Genomic DNA, 18451 nt, shown 5'->3' on the forward strand with positions numbered 1-18451 from the left:
GGTAAGGACCCTTCCAGCTGCGGCAGCTACAGGCCTATCTCCTTGCTGAACATGGACCTGAAGGTGTTCACGAAGATTCTGGCCAATCGCCTCAGCCACCATATGCCGCACTTGGTCCACTTGGACCAGGTGGGCTTCATTCCCTCTCGGGAGGCGAGGGACAATACCTCTAAGGTCCTGAACCTTATCCACGTGGCCCAATCGACGAAAACGCCCTGCGTATTGCTCAACACGGATGCGGAGAAAGCGTTTGACCGCGTCAGTTGGCGGTTCATGCTTTCTACGTTGAGGGCTATGGGCTTCGGAGATACGTTGATGTCCTGGATAGGGCATATTTATTCTCACCCCTCGGCCCAAGTGAAGTGTAATGGAGTACTTTCTGCCCCTTTTGACATCTCTAATGGTACCCGGCAGGGATGTCCCTTATCCCCGCTGCTGTTCGCACTCTCTCTAGAACCATTTCTGGGACGAATACGGGCCAACCCCGACATATCGGGAATTAAGGTTGGTGACCTAGAGTGCAAGGTGTCAGCATACGCCGACGATATGCTCTTCTCCATCACGAACCCGGCGATCTCAGCACCTAATTTGATGAAGGAACTGGAACGGTACGGCCAGTGTTCTAACTTAAAAGTGAACTTTCATAAATCCGAGGCTTTGGGGGTGGGCGTTCCGGCCCCCCTCTTGGCGCACTTGTCCTCGACGTTGCCTTTCAAATGGACTCAGGGAGCTCTGACATACCTTGGGACCCAGATCCCCTCGGACCTCTCCAAAATCTATGAATTGAACTTCCCGCCCCTCTTGACCCATATTCGTGGCCTGCTACAGACCTGGAATACCGGACTGCATTCTTGGTTCGGCCGATGCAACCTAATTAAGATGTCGATCCTCCCTAAAATTTTGTACCTGCTGCAGGCGCTTCCTGTGCAGATCCCGGCCTCATTCTTTGCCCAAACCCACAGCATCTTCCTGAAATTCATCTGGGCCCGCGGGAGGCCTAGGCTGTCTCGTGCCCAGTTGACTCTGCCAAAGCACTCTGGGGGCCTGGCCCTCCCTGATGTAGCTAAATATCATCAAGCGGTCCACCTCGGCCGGCTGATTGATTGGCGGAGACATGGTACGGGTAAATTGTGGGTGCAGTTGGAGAGGGGACAGACTGTCGCCTCCCTGGAGGGCATGCCATGGGTTAGGGGGGAGCTTCCACGGGGCCTCCGGGCGCATCCCACGATCGGCGTGACGATTACAACCACTCGTCGCGTTCTTTCGCACCCCTCCATATCCACGCAGTCATCCCCGCTTTACCCGGTCCTGGGTAACCCGGAGTTTTCCCCTGGATTGGAGGACTCGGCTTTCCGCGGATTGATGTCCAGGGGCGTTTCTCAAGCAGTCCACTTCCTCAGGGGATCTCGGTGGCCGACGATAGAGGAGCTGATGTCGAGCAGTGGCTCCTTTCGACTGGGGTTCTGGCACGCTGCCCAGGTACACCATTATCTACGCTCCTTACCGGACCCCTCGTCATTCTCCAGGGACCTCACTCCCTATGAGGAATACTGCGTGGGGGACGGGAGCCTGCCGGGTACGCTGTCCAAATCCTATGGCCTCCTGCTCTCGCCGGGAGAGGACTATGTCCTCCCTGGGTTGGGCAGGTGGGAGCGGGATCTTCAGCTGCAGCTCACCCCGGCGCAACGCCTGAAAGTATACGCCCTGGCTTTGAAGACGCCGACCTGCGCGAAATTGCAGGAGTTGAACTATAAGATCCTTACCCGGTGGTATAGGGTTCCCTCTACTTTGCACAAAATTTTTCCGGACACACCGAACCTTTGCTGGAGGTGCCAGAGTGATGTGGGCACGATACTCCACATTTTCTGGTCATGTCCTCGTCTACGCCCTTTCTGGCAAGCCGTCCGGGCCCTCCTGGGGGAACTATCGGACCGGGAAATCCCGGATACTCCGGAGTTCTTCCTACTTCAGGTCTCCTCTACACCGATCTCGAAAAGTAAAAAATCGATTATCCCCCATGTTCTGAGTGCTGCCAAGGCTTGCATCCCGGTGCTATGGAAGACGACTAGAGTACCGACTATAGGGGATTGTATGCGCAGGATGGAGGACGTGAACAGAATGGAGGACCTCACCCTCACGAGGCAGCATCGCAGGGAGCGGTACGATAGGATTTGGGGTTTCTGGAATGTCTTCGTGCTCTCTGACAAGGGCAGGTCTCTGATGTGCGGCTGATCTTCACCTCGGGAGTGCCCGTGGGTTTTGTCCATGCGGGGAGTTGCCCCTTCTGCCCCCCCCGTCCCCCCCCCCGTCCCTATCCTTTCACCATCCTTCTTTGTCTTCTCTGTGTGTCACCCATTCTCGGGCTCTGTTCCCTTTTATCTTTTCCATTTTTTAGATAAAATTGGGGAGCGACGGCCGGAAACGGTTATTCTCTCTCCGTAATGCAGCTTCTTCATATGCTTGTATTAGTGCCTGGCTATCTGTGAATCGGGTTGGATGTGCCTGCACCTTCCCCGCCCTCGGGGATGGGTCCTATGATTTCGCCAGGACCTTCATTGATCTTCGATCTGCTGTTTTAGTATGTTTCTTCTTTCAATGATATGTTTGTTACATATGTCTGTATGGTACCTGTCACAGATTGTTTTTCGACTGTTGTTCCTTTTTCATAAATAAAATATTTGAAAAAAAAAAAAAAAAAAAAAGAGCGTCAATTTTGCAAAAATAACAATATTTTTCACATTTTTTTTATATGAAATTCCCCCAAAAAAATATGAAAATCAAAATTTTTTAACATTTTCGGCTAATTTGTTTTATGCTACATATGTTTGGTAAAAAAAAATCCCAAAAAGCGTATTTTGATTGGTTTGCGCAAAAGTTATCGCGTTTACTAACAAAGGGAAAGGTTTTTGTCATTTTTGTTGTTTTTTTTTTAAAGCCTAATGGCGGCCATCTGCGATTTTTTTTGCGGGACTGCGACATTGGGGCGGACAGATCGGACCCTTGACTGACATTTTTGACACTTTTGGGGTTACCAGTGACATTACTGCAGTAATCAGGGCTATACATATGCACTGTTACTGTAAAAATACACTGGTAGTGAAGGGGTTAACTTTATTTGAGAGGGAGGGGCTGTGTGTGTCCCTAGGGACGTGATTCTAACTGTGATTGGCTGTGGCTTGAGGTGTAGGAACAATGATCAACGGTCCTACATAGTAGAACCGTATGATCATTGTTCCTACACAGGGGAGAATGACAGGTGGCTTGTTTACACTAGCCGCCTGCCTTTCTCCCGCTGTCACGGACGATCGTGAGTGAGCGGCGGACATCGGGTCCGCCGCTCACACGCGCGGGAGGGTCCGTGACTGCGCGGGAGCGCGCCTCCGGCGGCGCGCGGGAGCTCCATAGAGCCTCACAGGCTAGTGACGTAACGGTACGTCACTTTGCCTGCACGGGGCTGACCGCCGCAGTATATGTACTTGCGGCGGTCGGCAAGTGGTTAATATACGTTATGGTGGCAGCACATTGGAGAGGCTGACTACTGTTGCACACACAATGCGGTGGCCTGCTTCTCTAGTGGTTCCTACTGCTAGCAATGGTGATGATGGCTCTACAACATATTGAATATTTAACATACAACAACACTCACCAGAAAGTTTTCACCTTCTAGTTTTAGAGTGCTGCTGGTCTGATGTCTTTTAGCTAGAGACAGGGTCACTTTAACCTCAGTAACACCATCATCTTTTTTTGCTTCCTGGTTTATAGCATGTTTACGGTAAGTTTTACACAGGGGTTAACTTCTTTCTTCCTACACCCTCCCTACAAGGAAAGACCACCTCTGTGTAAGGACCAGTTCATACTGGTGTGAGTTGTTCACAAGCTTTGTGTTGTTTGTCTTTTAGATGTTACAACTAAAACCTACATTTAAAGGGCAACTTCACTTTCGTGGAAAAAAATTAGCAAAAACAAAATAAATAAAAATGTTATATATATATATATATATATATATATATATATATATATATATATATACATACATACACACACACACACACACAGTATCTCATAAAAGTGAGCACACCCCCTCACATTTTTGTAAATATTTTATATCATCTATAAGATATTTTTATATCTTTTCATGTGACAACACTGAAGAAATGACACTTTGCTACAATGTAAAGTAGTGAGTCTACAGCTTGTATAACAGTGTAAATTTGCTGTCCCCTCATAATAACTCAACACACAGTCATTAATGTCTAAACCGCTGGCAACAAAAGTGAGTACACCCCTAAGTGATAATGTCCAAATTGGGCCCAAAGTGTCAATATTTTGTGTGGCCACCATTATTTTCCAGCACTGCCTTAACCCTCTTGGGCATGGAATTCACCAGGTTGCCACTGGAGTCCTCTTCCACTCCTCAGTGACGAAATCACGGAGCTGGTGGATGTTAGAGACCTTGCACTCCTCCACCTTCCAGTTAAGGATGCCCCACAGAGGCTCAATAGGGTTTAGGTCTGAAGACATGCTTGGCCAGTCCATCACCTTTACCCTCAGCTTCTTTAGCAAGGCAGTGATAGTCTTGGAGGTGTGTTTGGGGTCATTATCATGTTGGAATACTGCCCTGCGGCCCAGTCTCTGAAGGGAGGGGATCGTGCTCTGCTTCAGTAAGTCACAGTACATGTTGGCATTCATGGTTCCCTCAATGAACTGTAGCTCCCCAGTGCCGGTGTTCCGTGAAAACAACCTACCCATGAAAAATCCATACCCTCATCACTTCCGGTGCACCTATGTCATTGAACAGCTGAGGAGCTTACTAGTGCGCATGCGCGGAGGGTATGAAATTATCACAGTAGTGTGTGTAACGTTACACCGCATCAGCTGTTGCGGCGGTTACATTAAAACAGCTCGGTTGCAATATGAGTCATCTCCGCTCCTATCCCTGTCACTTCCCTGATCTTGGCTAGTAAATATAAAAGCGGCGGCGGTTGTATGAAAAGATAAATCACGGAGCCGAGATCTCCGTTCATTTAGATTTCATACACCCGCCGTCGCTTTTATATTTACTAGCCAAGATCAGGGAAGTGACAGGGATAGGAGCGGGATGACTCATATTGCAACCGAGCTGTTTTAATGTAACCGCCGCAACAGCTGATGCGGTGTAACGTTACACACACTACCGTGATAATTTCATACCCTCCGCGCATGCACACTAGTAAGCTCCTCAGCTGTTCAATGACGTATCCGGGGCTGTGAGCATGCGCACTGCTACGCTGCTCAGCTGTTCCTCACAGGAAGTGACGTGGGTATGCAATTTTCACGGGGTATGCTTTTCTAACAGAACACCGGCAGCACTCATGCAGCCTCAGACCATGACACTCCCACCACCATGCATGACTGTAGGCAAGACGCACTTGTCTTTGTACTCCTCACCTGGTTGCCGCCACATAGGCTTGACACCATCTGAACCAAATAAGTTTATCTTGGTCTCCTCAGACCACAGGACATGATTCCAGTAATCCATGTCCTTAGTCTGCTTGTCTTCAGCAAATTGTTTGTGGGTTTACTTGTACTTCATCTTTAGAAGAGGCCTCCTTCTGGGACGACAGAACCAATTTGATGCAGTGTGCGGCGTATGGTCGGAGCACTGAAAGGCTGATCCCCCACCCCTTCAACCTCTGCAGAAATGCTGGCAGCACTCATAAGTCTAATTCCCAAAGACAACTTCTGGATATGATGCTGACCACGTGTACTCAACTCCTTTGGTTGACCATGGCAAGGCCTGTTCGGAGTGGAACCTGTCCTGTATGGTCTTGGCCACTGCACTGCAGCTCAGTTTCAGAGTCTTGGCAATCTTCTTATAGCCTAGGTCATCTTTATGTAGAAAAACAATAAGTTCTTTGCCATGAGAGTGAGAGCGATAACACCAAATTTAACACAACTGCTCCCCATTTACACCTGAGACCTTGTAACACTAACGAGTCACATGACACCGGGGAAGGAAAATGTCCAATTGGGCACAAATTGGACATTTTAACCTAGGGGTGTACTCACTTTTGTTGCCAGTGGTTTAGACAATAATGGCTGTGTGTTGAGTTATTTTGAGGGGACAGCAAATATAAACTATTATACAAGCTGTGCACTCACTACTTTACATTGTAGCAAAGTGTCATTTCTTCAGTGTTGTCACATGAAAAGATATAATAAAATATTTACAAAAATGTGAGAGGTGTACTCACTTTTGTGAGATACTGTAGTTCGCAGTTTGCAAGTTGTTTATCGGGACTATGGCTAAGATATCAGCCATAACCCCTGGTATCTTTTTTTGCAGCCACCGGCTGTCCCCCCACAGCGCGATGGCATCTCCGGCGGTGCGATGCCGCCATCTAGTGGCTATTACACAAAATGACGTACAGGTACGTGATTTTGTGCAATAGAGCCAACCTGCTGCAGTAAATGTACGTTAGGCAGGCTTCCACTCTTTGGTGAAACTCCGCTTGAACCACTTCTAGACCGGAAGGATTTGCCCCCTTAATGACCAGGCCATTTTTTGCAATACGGTATTGCGTTACTTTAGCTGACAACTGCATGGTCATGCGACGCTGTACCAAATAAAATTGATGTCCTTTTTTTCCCCACAAATAGAGATTTCTTTAGGTGGTATTTGATCACTTCTGCGATTTTTATTTTTTGTGCTTTAAACAAAAAAAGAGCAACAATTCTGAAAAAACAAAAAAAAAAAAAAACAATATTTTTCACATTCTGCTATGTAACATTCCCAATAAAAAAATTTAAAAATCGAATTTTTTCATCATTTTAGGCCAATTTGTATTCTGTTACATATTTTTGGTAAAAAAAAACTCGCAATAAGTGTATATTGATTGGTTTGCGCAAAAGTTATTGCATCTACAAACTAGGGGAAAATATTTATGTCATTTTTATTTATTTATTTATTTTTTACTAGTAATGGCGGTGATCTGCGATTTTTAGTGGGGCTGCGACATTGCGGCGGACAGATCGGACACCTAACTGACATTTTTGACACTTTTGGGGGGACCGGCGACATTACTAAAGTAATCAGTGCTAAAAATATGCACTGTTACTGTAATAATGACACTGGCAGGGAAGTGGTTAATACTGGGGGCGATCAAAGGGTTAAATGTGTCGCTAAGGGGTGCTTTCTAACTGTGTGGGGGATGGGCTTTCTGCATGAACACAGAGACCTGTGTTCCTAAATAAGAGGAAACAGGATCCCTGAGTTCATTACTGACAGAACAGCGGTCCGCCGTGTTTACAATGGCAGCCCGCCGTTATGGCTCCACGAGGAACAATAGAGGGTGCCCGGTGGCAAACGTGGCCGCCGGACCCGCTGATCGGGTTCTTCTGTGGCGAATGGGCGCACGGGCGCCCCCACAAAGTGATGTACAGGTACATTGTTTCGCAGGACAAAGCCGACCTGCTGCAGTAAAACTGCGGCAAGCAGTCTTTAAGTGGTTAATAATAAAAAATAATGTTTTAAAGCGCCCCATCCCTCCGTGCTCGCGCGCAGAAGTAAACGCATACGTAAGTTGTGCATTTGTAAACGGCGTTCGCACCACACAAGCGAGAGCAAAGATGCTAGTGCTAGACCTCCTCTGTAACTCTAAACTGGTAACCTGTAAGGGCGTTTACAGCGTCGCCTATGGAGATTTCTAAGTACGGTAGTTTGCCGCCATTCTACGAGCGTGCGCAATTTTAAAGCGTGACATCTATTTACTCAGCATAGCATCATCTTTCATATTATACAAAAAATCCGGATGACATTTTATTATTTATTTATTTTTAATCATTAAAGTGTATTTTTTCTCAAAAAAAATGTGTTTGCAAAACCGCTGCGCAAATACCGCAGCATAAAAAATTGCAACGATCACCATTTTATTCCCTAGGGTCTCTGCTAAAAAAAAAAATGTATAACAATTGGGGGTTATAAGTAATTTTCTAGAAAAAAATACCAATTCAAACTTTAAAACAAATAGTAGCATAAAAAGCCTGATCAGCAAGTGGGTAACACCTATCCAATACTGTCGGTATCCCGGTCACCGGGCGTTGTTACATATGACACTCATAGAGATACAGGAATATGAAATGCACACCGGACACCGGCAGCGGGCGGGTCACGTCACGTGTCTCTCCCGGGCTGTGATTTCTCACCTATTTCCATGAAGTGCTGCAAAACCAGCGACACCCCCCTGCTCTCCGGTACCGAGGCCATCTCCTCTCCTGTCCCAGCAGCCCCTATCACATTCCGGGAGCAAACCCAGCTAGCTAGCCGCTGACTGTTACCAAGGCAACCGGACGCGCCTTTCAGGGCACACCCCTTTTTTTAAAGCAATGGTACAGTCCTTCAGCTTTATTGACCGTACTAAGTCCATCTGGGAAGGGGTGCATACACTTTTGCAATGTGGGCCCTGAAGTTCTTGGCAGTGACTGTAATAAACGATGTGCGATGAGGCAAAACTATTAAAGGGCCCGTGTCTCTTTATTCATTACTTCAAAGGCAATTCATTTGAGTGCAGAATAGTTATTATATGCACTTGCTGCTGACCGGGCCTTTTCTGGTACTTTTTGTTTACAAGTTTCACCAGTTCTGCACTGCCCCTGTTCTATCAGAATATCGCTACCGATCAGATTCTGCAACCGGAAGTGACGTACCGCCTAGAACAACTTACTGCGCATGCGCCATGCGTTCCAACATGGCCGCTATGCGCTCCAATAGCTTTCCTAATGTGACAGAACACGAAGCAGAGACGGGCATCTTCTTACACCCACGCAAGTCTTGCATTTCTTTTAGCAGTAAACTCACCTTATATACCGAATCACAGTATTACATTTCTATTATTGTAATCTAGTAAGTATAGCGAGAAACCTGCAGGCAGAAGATGGCGACATCCAGGGCAGCCATCAAAAATTTTGGGGCCCCTTACACAGATTTAGGCCTGGGCCCCTCTGAGCCTGACCTCCAACATTTTGCGGGGCCCGCCCTCTAGCCTTCCCACCGAATCTGCCCATTGGCCATCCCACCGAGTCCTTCAGTGCACCCACTTCTGTTTTAACACTCTTACAACTTAAAATTAATCCAATCCATTAAAGAGACATCCTCATATATTCAGCAAAGAGACATCCCAATCCAGTAAAGAGACGGCCTCATATATTCAACAAAGGCACATCCCAGTCCAGCAAAGAGACAGCCTCATATATTCAGCAAAGAGATATCACAATCCAGCAAAGAGACAGCCTCGTATTTTTAGCAAAGAGACAGCGCAATCCAGCAAAGAGACATCCCTTCAGCTGCATCGGCTTACTCTGCAGCTGCCATGCTTCAGCAATTGCTAGTTACTACAGCAGCAACATCTCGGTCTTGTTGGTTGTGGCCTGGGCGGCTGGGCCCCTTGGAACCCCTGGGCCCCCTACATGTGTATGGGCTGTCCCCCCCTGATGGCTGCCCTGGCGACATCCATCTTGGTACACCCCAGGCTGCTCAGTGTCAGACTGATTATATAGTGAAATATTTCACTCGGTCGCGGTAAAATAGTCTATTTCAGTATATAAAGTGAGTTTACTGCTAAAATAAATGTAAAATGTAAGACTTGCGTGGGTGTAAGAAGATGTCGGCCTCTGCTTTGTGTTCTGTCACATTAGGAAAACTGATGGAACGCATAACAGCCATGTTGGAACGCATGGCGCATGCGCAGTAAGTTGTTCTAGTCTGTACATCACTTCCGGTTGCAGAATCTGATAGGTAGTTGTATTCTGATAAAACACCACACACAGATATACTGCAGCAGAGCGCCCCCTCTTGCACGAGATGATGTACCTGTATGTCATTTTGCGCACTGGGTCTGGCAGCAGCGCACATTATGCCTTTACTTTGCAGGTAAGAAAAAAGTAAAAAAAAAAAAAAAGACTTTACTTACCTCTTTAAAGCGGAGTTCCAGCCTAACACACTCACCTGTCCAACGGTCCAGTGATGCGGCCACCCGAAGCCTCGCTCTTCTCCCTCTCTGCTTTCCGGCGCCTGCATCACTGGTGTGGGCACCTGGCTGTGACAGTTTGCGGCTTCACAGCCGGGTACGCACTGCGCATGCATGAGTTGCGCTACGCGTCGTGATTGGCCGGCAATCTTCTGGGACCTCTGACATGTCCCAGAAGATTGCAGGGAGGGAGGGGGAGAGGAGAACTTCCGCTCAGGGCGCTCCGAGCGGAAGTGGGAGCGGATACCTGTCAAAACTAGGTACCCCCCCACCCCAAAAAAAATGATATGCCAAATGTGGCATGTTAGGGGGTTAGCACTACCTAAAGCGGAACTTTTGGGTGGAACTCCGCTTTAAGTGTGAATGAGCCCTAAAGGTTCTGTATGCCCATTATGCATTGTCTTGATGCACATGTGTTAATGCCTTGCAAATCCTTGCTTTAGGATGTGCTGAGTTAAAGCGGCCTGCTTCCATAACTGCATTGCAGTGCAAAGCAATGCAGAACATTGCTTGCCTACTGTAGGGTTGGGGTTTCAAAATAAATGGTAGAGCAGAGCAGGAAAACCCACATCACCATAATACACCAATCTAAATTTGGCCTTAGGTCCCTCTCACACCAGCTTAGTTTATTGTGGTGCGGTTAACACATGCTCATTAACGTACATTGTCATGTTAAGGCAACCCAATCTAGTGCCCCACAACAGACCAAAAAACACATTTTTCAGCAGTGCACATGAGTTACCACATGTTGCGGTGTGCTAGTGATACATTTTGCATTGCTATTGCAGTGCACTGGTGGTAATTTGCCCGTAAGTAGCTCTGTGTAAGTCTCACAATAAAAAGAGTGCGTTTGTAAGTAATTTGGAATGAACTTGGGCACGTTCAGGTCTTAGTCTGAACCCACCTGAGCAAGCTTGCCAAGAAGTTGTCACCTGTACTGGGCCAATCATCTGAGGCCAGTGCGCTCCCCACCTCACAGTCACACATATACACTGGGTGTGTATACATGCAGCTGTGGGGCATGCCTCGGCCACTTATGATTGGCCCAGTGTAAGGGAAAACTTCCTGGTGGGCTCGCTCTGGTGGGTTCAGACTAGGATCCACACATGCCTGAGTTCACCCCTATAGGTAAGGATGACTTACTAAAGGTGCTGTAGGAGGGTGAAGTCACAAAAAATTGGAATTCATATGTCACTACTATGACTCCTATCCCATTCATATACCTATTAAAATTTGAATATACACTATGTATATACAATATATTCCCATTTATACAATTCTCACAAGAACAGGTTTACCTATGTAGTGTACTGACCCCTGACAGACCCTGCTTTTTGTCCCAATTTCTTTTCCCAAGCCAGGCACAAGACCTGGGCAGGGACTGTCTTTCTAAGATATTTTGCTTGAAGAACATGGGTAGGGTATATCCTCCCGGACAATATCCCCCCTGGACAACATCCCCCCGGGACAACATCCCCCCGGACAATCTCCTCCCTGAACAATATACCCCTAGACAATATCCCCCCCTAACCCTAACCCCCTAACCCTAACCCTATGTCCCGGTGGATATTGCCCGGGGGATGTTGTCCCGGGGGGATTATGTCCAGGGGGATGTTTTCTGGGTGGATATTGTCCGGGGGGATATTGTCTGGGGGGATATTCTCCGGGGGATATTGTCCGGGGGATATTGTCCGGGGGGATATTGTCCGGGGGGATATTGTCCTGATACCGGCTGAGGCTATATGAATATGCCAGTTGAGGGTCTGACTCTTCCAACCCAGAAAACTCTGGAACTAAAAACCAGGGGGAAGCAGGCGAACCTTCAACTAGCAAAACACAGAACAGCCAAAAGCAATCAAACTTTGCTCCACTGGCTACAGAGAAGCCAAAAGCGAAATTTGCCTCAATACTACTAGCAACCTAACTAGGAGGATGCTATGCCTATTAAAAGATTCTGAGACAACTCAAACATTTTAGATTTCTCATCAGGTTATTTGCCATATACTGTAAATGGTCACTAGGGCCAAACAAGAGAGTGAATCTATCCAGCGGGGCTGAAGACAGAGATAAAGCCTGACCAAGGTTCTAGTTTAATGTTTTATCCAAAAGTGCAGACACATTTTAGTTGTGTCTCCCTGTAGTTTGTATATTCTGCTTTCCATCCAGTCATTGCTTATTAACCACTTTACCACTAGAGCATTTTGCTGTCTTACGTCCAGGCCACTTTTTGCGATTCAGCGCTGTGCGACTTTAACTGACAATTGCGCGGTCGTGCGACGCCATACCCAAACGAAATTTACGTCCTTTTTTTCCCCACAAACAGAGCTTTCTTTTGGTGGTATTTGATCACCTGTGTGATTTTTACTTTTTGCGCTATAAACAAAAAAAGAGCTTAAATTTTGAAAAGATAACAATATTTTTCAAATTTTTTTACATGAAATTCCCCACAAAAAAATGTAAAAATCAAAATTTTTTTAAATTTTTGGCCAATTTGTTTTCTGCTACATATGTTTGGTAAAAAAATTCACAATAAGCGTATTTTGATTGGTTTGCGCAAAAGTTATTGCGTTTACTAACTAAGATAAAGATTTCTGTCATTTTTGGTGTTTTTTTTTAACGCGTAATGGCGGCGATCTGCGATTTTTTTTGCGGGACTGCGACATTGCGGCGGACAGATCGGACCCTTGACTGACATTTTTGACACTTTGGGGGTACCAGTGACATTACTGCAGTAATCAGTGCTATATATATGCACTGTTACTGTAAAAATGACACTGGCAGGGAAGGGGTTAATTATATTGGAGAGGGAGGGGTTAATGTATGCCTGGTGCTTACTGACGTATGTGGGGGGAGGTGACTGAGTGAGTCATGAACAGATCGGATGTCCAGCTATGCTGAACACTCCGATCTGTCACTCCCTGTCACTTGGGAGATCCGCCCGCTTGTGTTTACACAGGCGGGCGGATCTCCACACTAGATCCCCGACGATCGCCGCTGCTCCTCCCCTGGCCCGACTCCCGCTGTGACTGAATACAGCGGGAGCGAGCCTCCGGCGGTGTGCGAGCGCCGCCCACAAGGGGGAGTGTCTGACGACGTAGGTCTACGTCGTCAGACGATAACGAGCCACTTTGCCGCAGTAGTACTACGGTACTCAGTGGCAAAGTGGTTAATACTATTTTCCATTTTTAGAAATGTTGGTAGATGTCTTTCAAGTTTCTCATAAAAGGTATCCTTGATCTTGTTTTCATCTTCAGTTGGGGCCAACTTTCTGCTCATACTCTCTAATTGACAGAGAAGAAGGTAATAATTGATGTTTTATAGTTCATATGTACTATATTACCATTTTTTCTCAGTCATTAATGTGGGGTATTAATTTGCTTGATTTCATTATGCCCTCACCTTTCCATCCAATGTCCGTAGATTTGAAATACTTTAATTTCCTCATGTCATTCAGCTTTCTAAATGCTCCCAGCCATCTCAGACCAAGCACATTACATGGCTTGACTTACAGACCATGGTCATGTTGAGGTTGTCAAATTTTCCTGACCTATTTTTACTATGCTCTGGTTTCTAGAAACTTATTTTTAAGTACAGGTTCATCAGGCCTTCACCAGCTCTAAAACTGAAGCATCGGTCTTTAATTTATGCTTCCCAAGATGAGTTAGATTTCATGTTCCAAGGATCCCACCCCCCTTGGTTTGCTATCTCTTTGAATTCCTCCTGTAGCCTACAAGGCGGTAAGGGCAACATTTATTCACTGCAAACTCACCAGATCACAGGGCCTCCTATAGCTTGTAAACAAGGGTAACCAGGCCACCAGTATCCCACCCGGGCATTCTATAGCCATCAGGGTTGCTCTCCTCTCCTGATATTGCCACTAGACCATATAAGTATATAAACCAGAACACTATCCCCCACCAGCAACCGTGTCCAGTAAATGATGCTTGACTTGGGATGCTTTCGTTTTCATATTATCTATTTGTAAGCATGTTTTAAATTAAGTTTTGCAAAGAGTGCAGACGGAAGTTACATAGGGGAATGCTAGAACCTCTGTCTGCTTTTTATTGTTGTCTGTTTTTCCTCACTTCCTGTCTGGTAAGAGGTTGTCCCCATAACAGAAAGTGAACGCCAGACAGATGTTCCAAAGTTTCCCCTTTTCATCCAAAACTTGAAAGCTGAACTCCGGGATAAGCAAATGTCTAAATACAAGAGGCATGTGTATTTCTACTAGAATCTTGGTGTACTTTGTGTATTCCAGATCTGTCCATTAATGCAGCATGAAACTTTGTCTCTGTGCCAGATATTCCTGTAATATAGACCAATCACTGCTGCTCTCTCTCCTTGTGCAGGGTGACTGGTCTTGTCTCCACCCCCATCCGGTAGTTTTCTGCAGGCAGCCTATAGTGGGTGGGGCCTGCCGGGCCCCTCCCACAGCTCTGCTGTCTGCGCAGGCTTTCTGCAGCACAATGGTGATGCCATTACCACTTTTGGAAGGTAATATTTGGGTTTGCATAGACATTTTCTATTGAGCAGCCTTACAGTCTCCTATTGATTCATTTGTACTTTTTAGTCTAACTGCCACATGACCTACCATTCCTCTTTGAAATACAATTTGGCAGGATATAATCAATACGCAACTGAAAAAAAATGTTTGTTTTGCAATTTTAAAGAACATTTCCCAAGGCAGAAGTAAAACAGCTGTCTGTTAACATAAGATACTATTGTGCTCTTGCCAGGAAAATGAAACTTGATTTTGCCCAAGCAGAAGAATGAATAATTAAATGAATACTTGTGGCACAACTACAGCAGGTAAATGTAAAAGGATATATAGGACTAAAATTCTTTTCCCATCATTTTCCTTGCTGGAACGGCCAAGTTTCCATCAGAGTATGGCCAGCTTAAGGTTGGTTTTAATATTTGTAATGGAGTTCTACTTTAATGCTATCGATATACAGTACTGTGCAAAAGTTTTAGGCAGGTTTGAAAATGTGTTCAGAAATAGAAGTGCTAATAGTTTATTTTTATCAATGAACAAAATGGAAAGTAAAGAAACAGAAGAGAAACCCAAATCAAATTAATATTTAGTGTGACCACCCTTTGCCTTCAAAACAGCATCAATTCTTCTAGGTATACTTGCACACAGTTTTTAAAGGTACTTGGCAAGTAGGTTGTTCTGTTCCAAACATCTTGGAGAACTAACCACAGATCTTTTGTGGATGTAGGCTGCCTCTGATTCCTCTGCCTCTTCATGTAATTCCAGATAGTCTCGATGATGTTGAGATCAGGGCTCTGTGGGGGCCAAACCATCACTTCCAGGAGTCCTTGTTCTTCTTTACGCTGTAGATAGTTCTCAATGACATTGGCTTTATGTTTGGGGTTGTTTTCCTGATACAGAATAAATTTTAGGCCAATCACATGCCTCCCTGATAGTATTGCATGATGGATGGGTATCTGCCCGTATTTTTCAGCATTGAGTAATCTGACCAAATCTCCAACTCCATTTGCAGAAATGCAGCCCTAAACTTACAAGGAACCTCCACCATGCTTTACTGTTGCCTGCACTCATTATTGTACCTCTCTTCAGCTCTTCAGCAAACAAAGTGCCTCCTGCTACAGCCAAATATTTATTTATTTTTATTTATTTATTTATTACAGGCACATATATAGCGCTTTTATACACATATATATATATATATATATATATTGTACAGTCACATCAGTCCCTGCCCTATAGGAGCTTACAATCTAAGGTCCCTAACTCACATTCATACTTACACATACTAGGGCCCAGTGGTGTATTTTGGTTTTGCGCTGCTCTAGGCCTGACTAAACTTGTGCACCCCCTAATTTAAATATGACCCACCCCTTCCTACAAAGGCCACACCCCTTCATGTTTATGACCCATTCTGTCATCTGTAGACCACAACCACAGTGTATCAGTGCCCATCAGCATAGCCTCATCAGTTCCCATAAGTTCAGCCTCATCAGTGCCCATCAGTGCAGCCTCATTATTGCCCATCAGTGCAGCCTCATCAGTGCAGCATATCAGTGTAGCCTCATCAATGGCCACCAGTGCAGCCTATCTGTGCCCATTAGTGCCGCCTAAGAAATTTGGACTTGTGTTTGCTGCCACTGATTGTAATTATAGGAATATTTCACTTATTTGTATAATGACTAGGAAGTCCAGAGTCATTATACAAATAAGTTAAATAATCAGTGGCAGCAAACACAAGTCCAAATATCTTATAAGATAGGAATAATCTTACTAACCCAGTGACATACTGCGATAGCACATATATAGTGAGCAGGTCCAAAATATTATAACCATCATATACAATTAAAAGTCTTAATTGTATAAGATGCAATTCAATATGCTCGCTCAAGGACAAGGATGTTTAACCACTTCCATACCGAGTCATAGTAATATGACGTCGGCATGGTGGTTGTACGGATCCGGGCGGGCGTCATATGACGTCCGCCCGCTCTAGCTGCTACTGCGCGCCCCCGGGGGCGCGCAGCGCGGCGATCGGGGGTGAGGCTCGTCCCTCGGACATAGCCCATCCCTGATCAAGGTAAACAGCCAATAGAAATTGGCTGTTTACCACGTGATCGGCTGTGTCAATCACAGCCGATCACATGAGCGGCTCCAGCACGAGCCGCTCGTTCTCTCTGCAATGCGCGCCCCCGGGGGCGCGCAGAGCAGCGATCGGGGACGAGGCTCGTCCCTCGGACAGAGTCGATCCCCGATCTAGGTAAAGAGCCAATGAAATTGGCTCTTTACCACGTGACCGACTGTGTCCAATCACAGCCGGTCACAAATGTCAACAGAGAACACGGTAACTAGCTGTCACCGTGTTCTCCTCCTCACATACTGATCCTGTGTGAGGAAGAGAGTGTGGTAACAGCTAGTTACCAAATACAGTGCACCCTAAACACACTGATTGCCCCCCCCCCCCCAATAAAGAGCACCTGTCACTAGCCCATCAAAGTACCCGAGTACCTGTCACCAGCCCATCAGGTACTCTGATGACAGGTACTCGGGTACTCTGATGACAGGTACCCGGGTACTCTGATGACGGGTACTCGGGTACTCTGATGACGGGTACTCGGGTACTCTGATGACGGGTACTCGTGTACTCTGATGACGGGTACTCGGGTACTCTGATGACAGGTACTCGGGTATTCTGATGACAGGTACTTGGGTACTCTGATGACAGGTACTCGGGTACTCTGATGACGGGTACTCGGGTACTCTGATGACGGGTACTCGGGTACTCTGATGACGGGTACTCGGGTACTCTGATGACAGGTACTCGGGTACTCTGATGACGGATACTCGGGTACTTTGAGTACCTGTCAACGGAGTACCCGTCATCAGAGTACCTGAGTACCTGTCACCTACCCATCAGAGTACCCGAGTACCTTCCACCTGCTCATCAGAGTACCTGACGCCTGAAGTACCCGAGTACTTGCCGCCTGCTCATCAGTACCCATCACTACTCATCAGTACTCATCAGTACCTATCACGTATCAGTATCACCTATCAGTATCAGTACTACTCATCAGTACCTATCACCTGCCTGTCACCTGCCCATCAGAGTACCCGAGTACCTGTCACCTGCCTATCGGAGTACCCGAGTACCTGCCACCTGCTCATCAGTACCAGAGTACCTGTCACCTGCCCAGCAAAGTACCCGAGTACCTGTCGCCCTTCATACAGCCACCATGTCTAAGTCCAAAAAGGTTTATATACGTCCTCCGTTTAAACCTAAATACCGGTGTTATGGCAGCAGATAGCTGCCATAACCCTGGTATTTTTTTAAACGGTGGACGGTTGGCTTTCCGATAAGGGTGGTCCCAGCGGCGGATTCGCCCTGGGATCACCCTTCTGGGATGGCGGAAGAGGTGCCCCCCCCCCCTCCCGCCGCGTCCGGTCCTTTTCCCCGCTTACCGGACCCGCCGGCAGCGGGGAAAACGATCCGGTCCCGGATCCTCACAGACAGGATGTCGAGTGAGGGCAAGCTTGCCCTCACTTGACTCTATGGTCTTGGAGGACCGGGGCTACGGAAAATGTTGTTGCCTAGCAACCGGTTTAAAGGTCCTTTTTTTTTTTCATTTTATATAATAATTTTTTTTTTTTTTCTTTCTATCTTTTAGTGTACTTGTGAGATCTGAGGACTTTTTGACCCCAGATCTCACAAAAAAGAGGTCCTGTCGTGCCTTTTTCTATTACAAGTAATGTTTACATTTCTTGTAATAGAAATAAAAATGATCCTTTTTTTTTTTTTTTGTTAAACGGTGTAAAAATAAAAAATAATAAATAAAATAAATAGTAAAAAAAAAAAAAAAAAAAAATTAAAGCACCCTGTCCCCGTTAGCTCGCGCGCAGAAGCGACGCATACGGAAACCCCGCCCACATATGTAAACGGTGTTCAAACCACACATGT

General features: G+C 46.2%; 1 protein-coding gene across 2 annotated transcripts in view; it reads right to left on the reverse strand.

Moving 5' to 3' along the window:
* CCDC175 (coiled-coil domain containing 175) overlaps window positions 1-18451 on the reverse strand; it is an 87096-nt gene that overhangs the window by 56567 nt on the left and 12078 nt on the right. The window contains exon 1 of one of the 2 annotated variants that reach the window (XM_082274836.1): window positions 8185-8309. The exons of the other annotated variant lie outside the window; for it this stretch is intronic. Coding sequence (XP_082130962.1) covers window positions 8185-8245 — 61 coding nt within the window. The 5' untranslated portion in view covers window positions 8246-8309. Of the gene's footprint in view, window positions 1-8184; window positions 8310-18451 lie in introns of those variants that run through there. 2 annotated transcript variants of the gene reach the window in all.

This window comes from Pelophylax lessonae (assembly GCF_965119305.1).
Source record: "Pelophylax lessonae genome assembly, chromosome: 13".
Classification (NCBI taxonomy): Eukaryota; Metazoa; Chordata; class Amphibia; order Anura; family Ranidae; genus Pelophylax; species Pelophylax lessonae.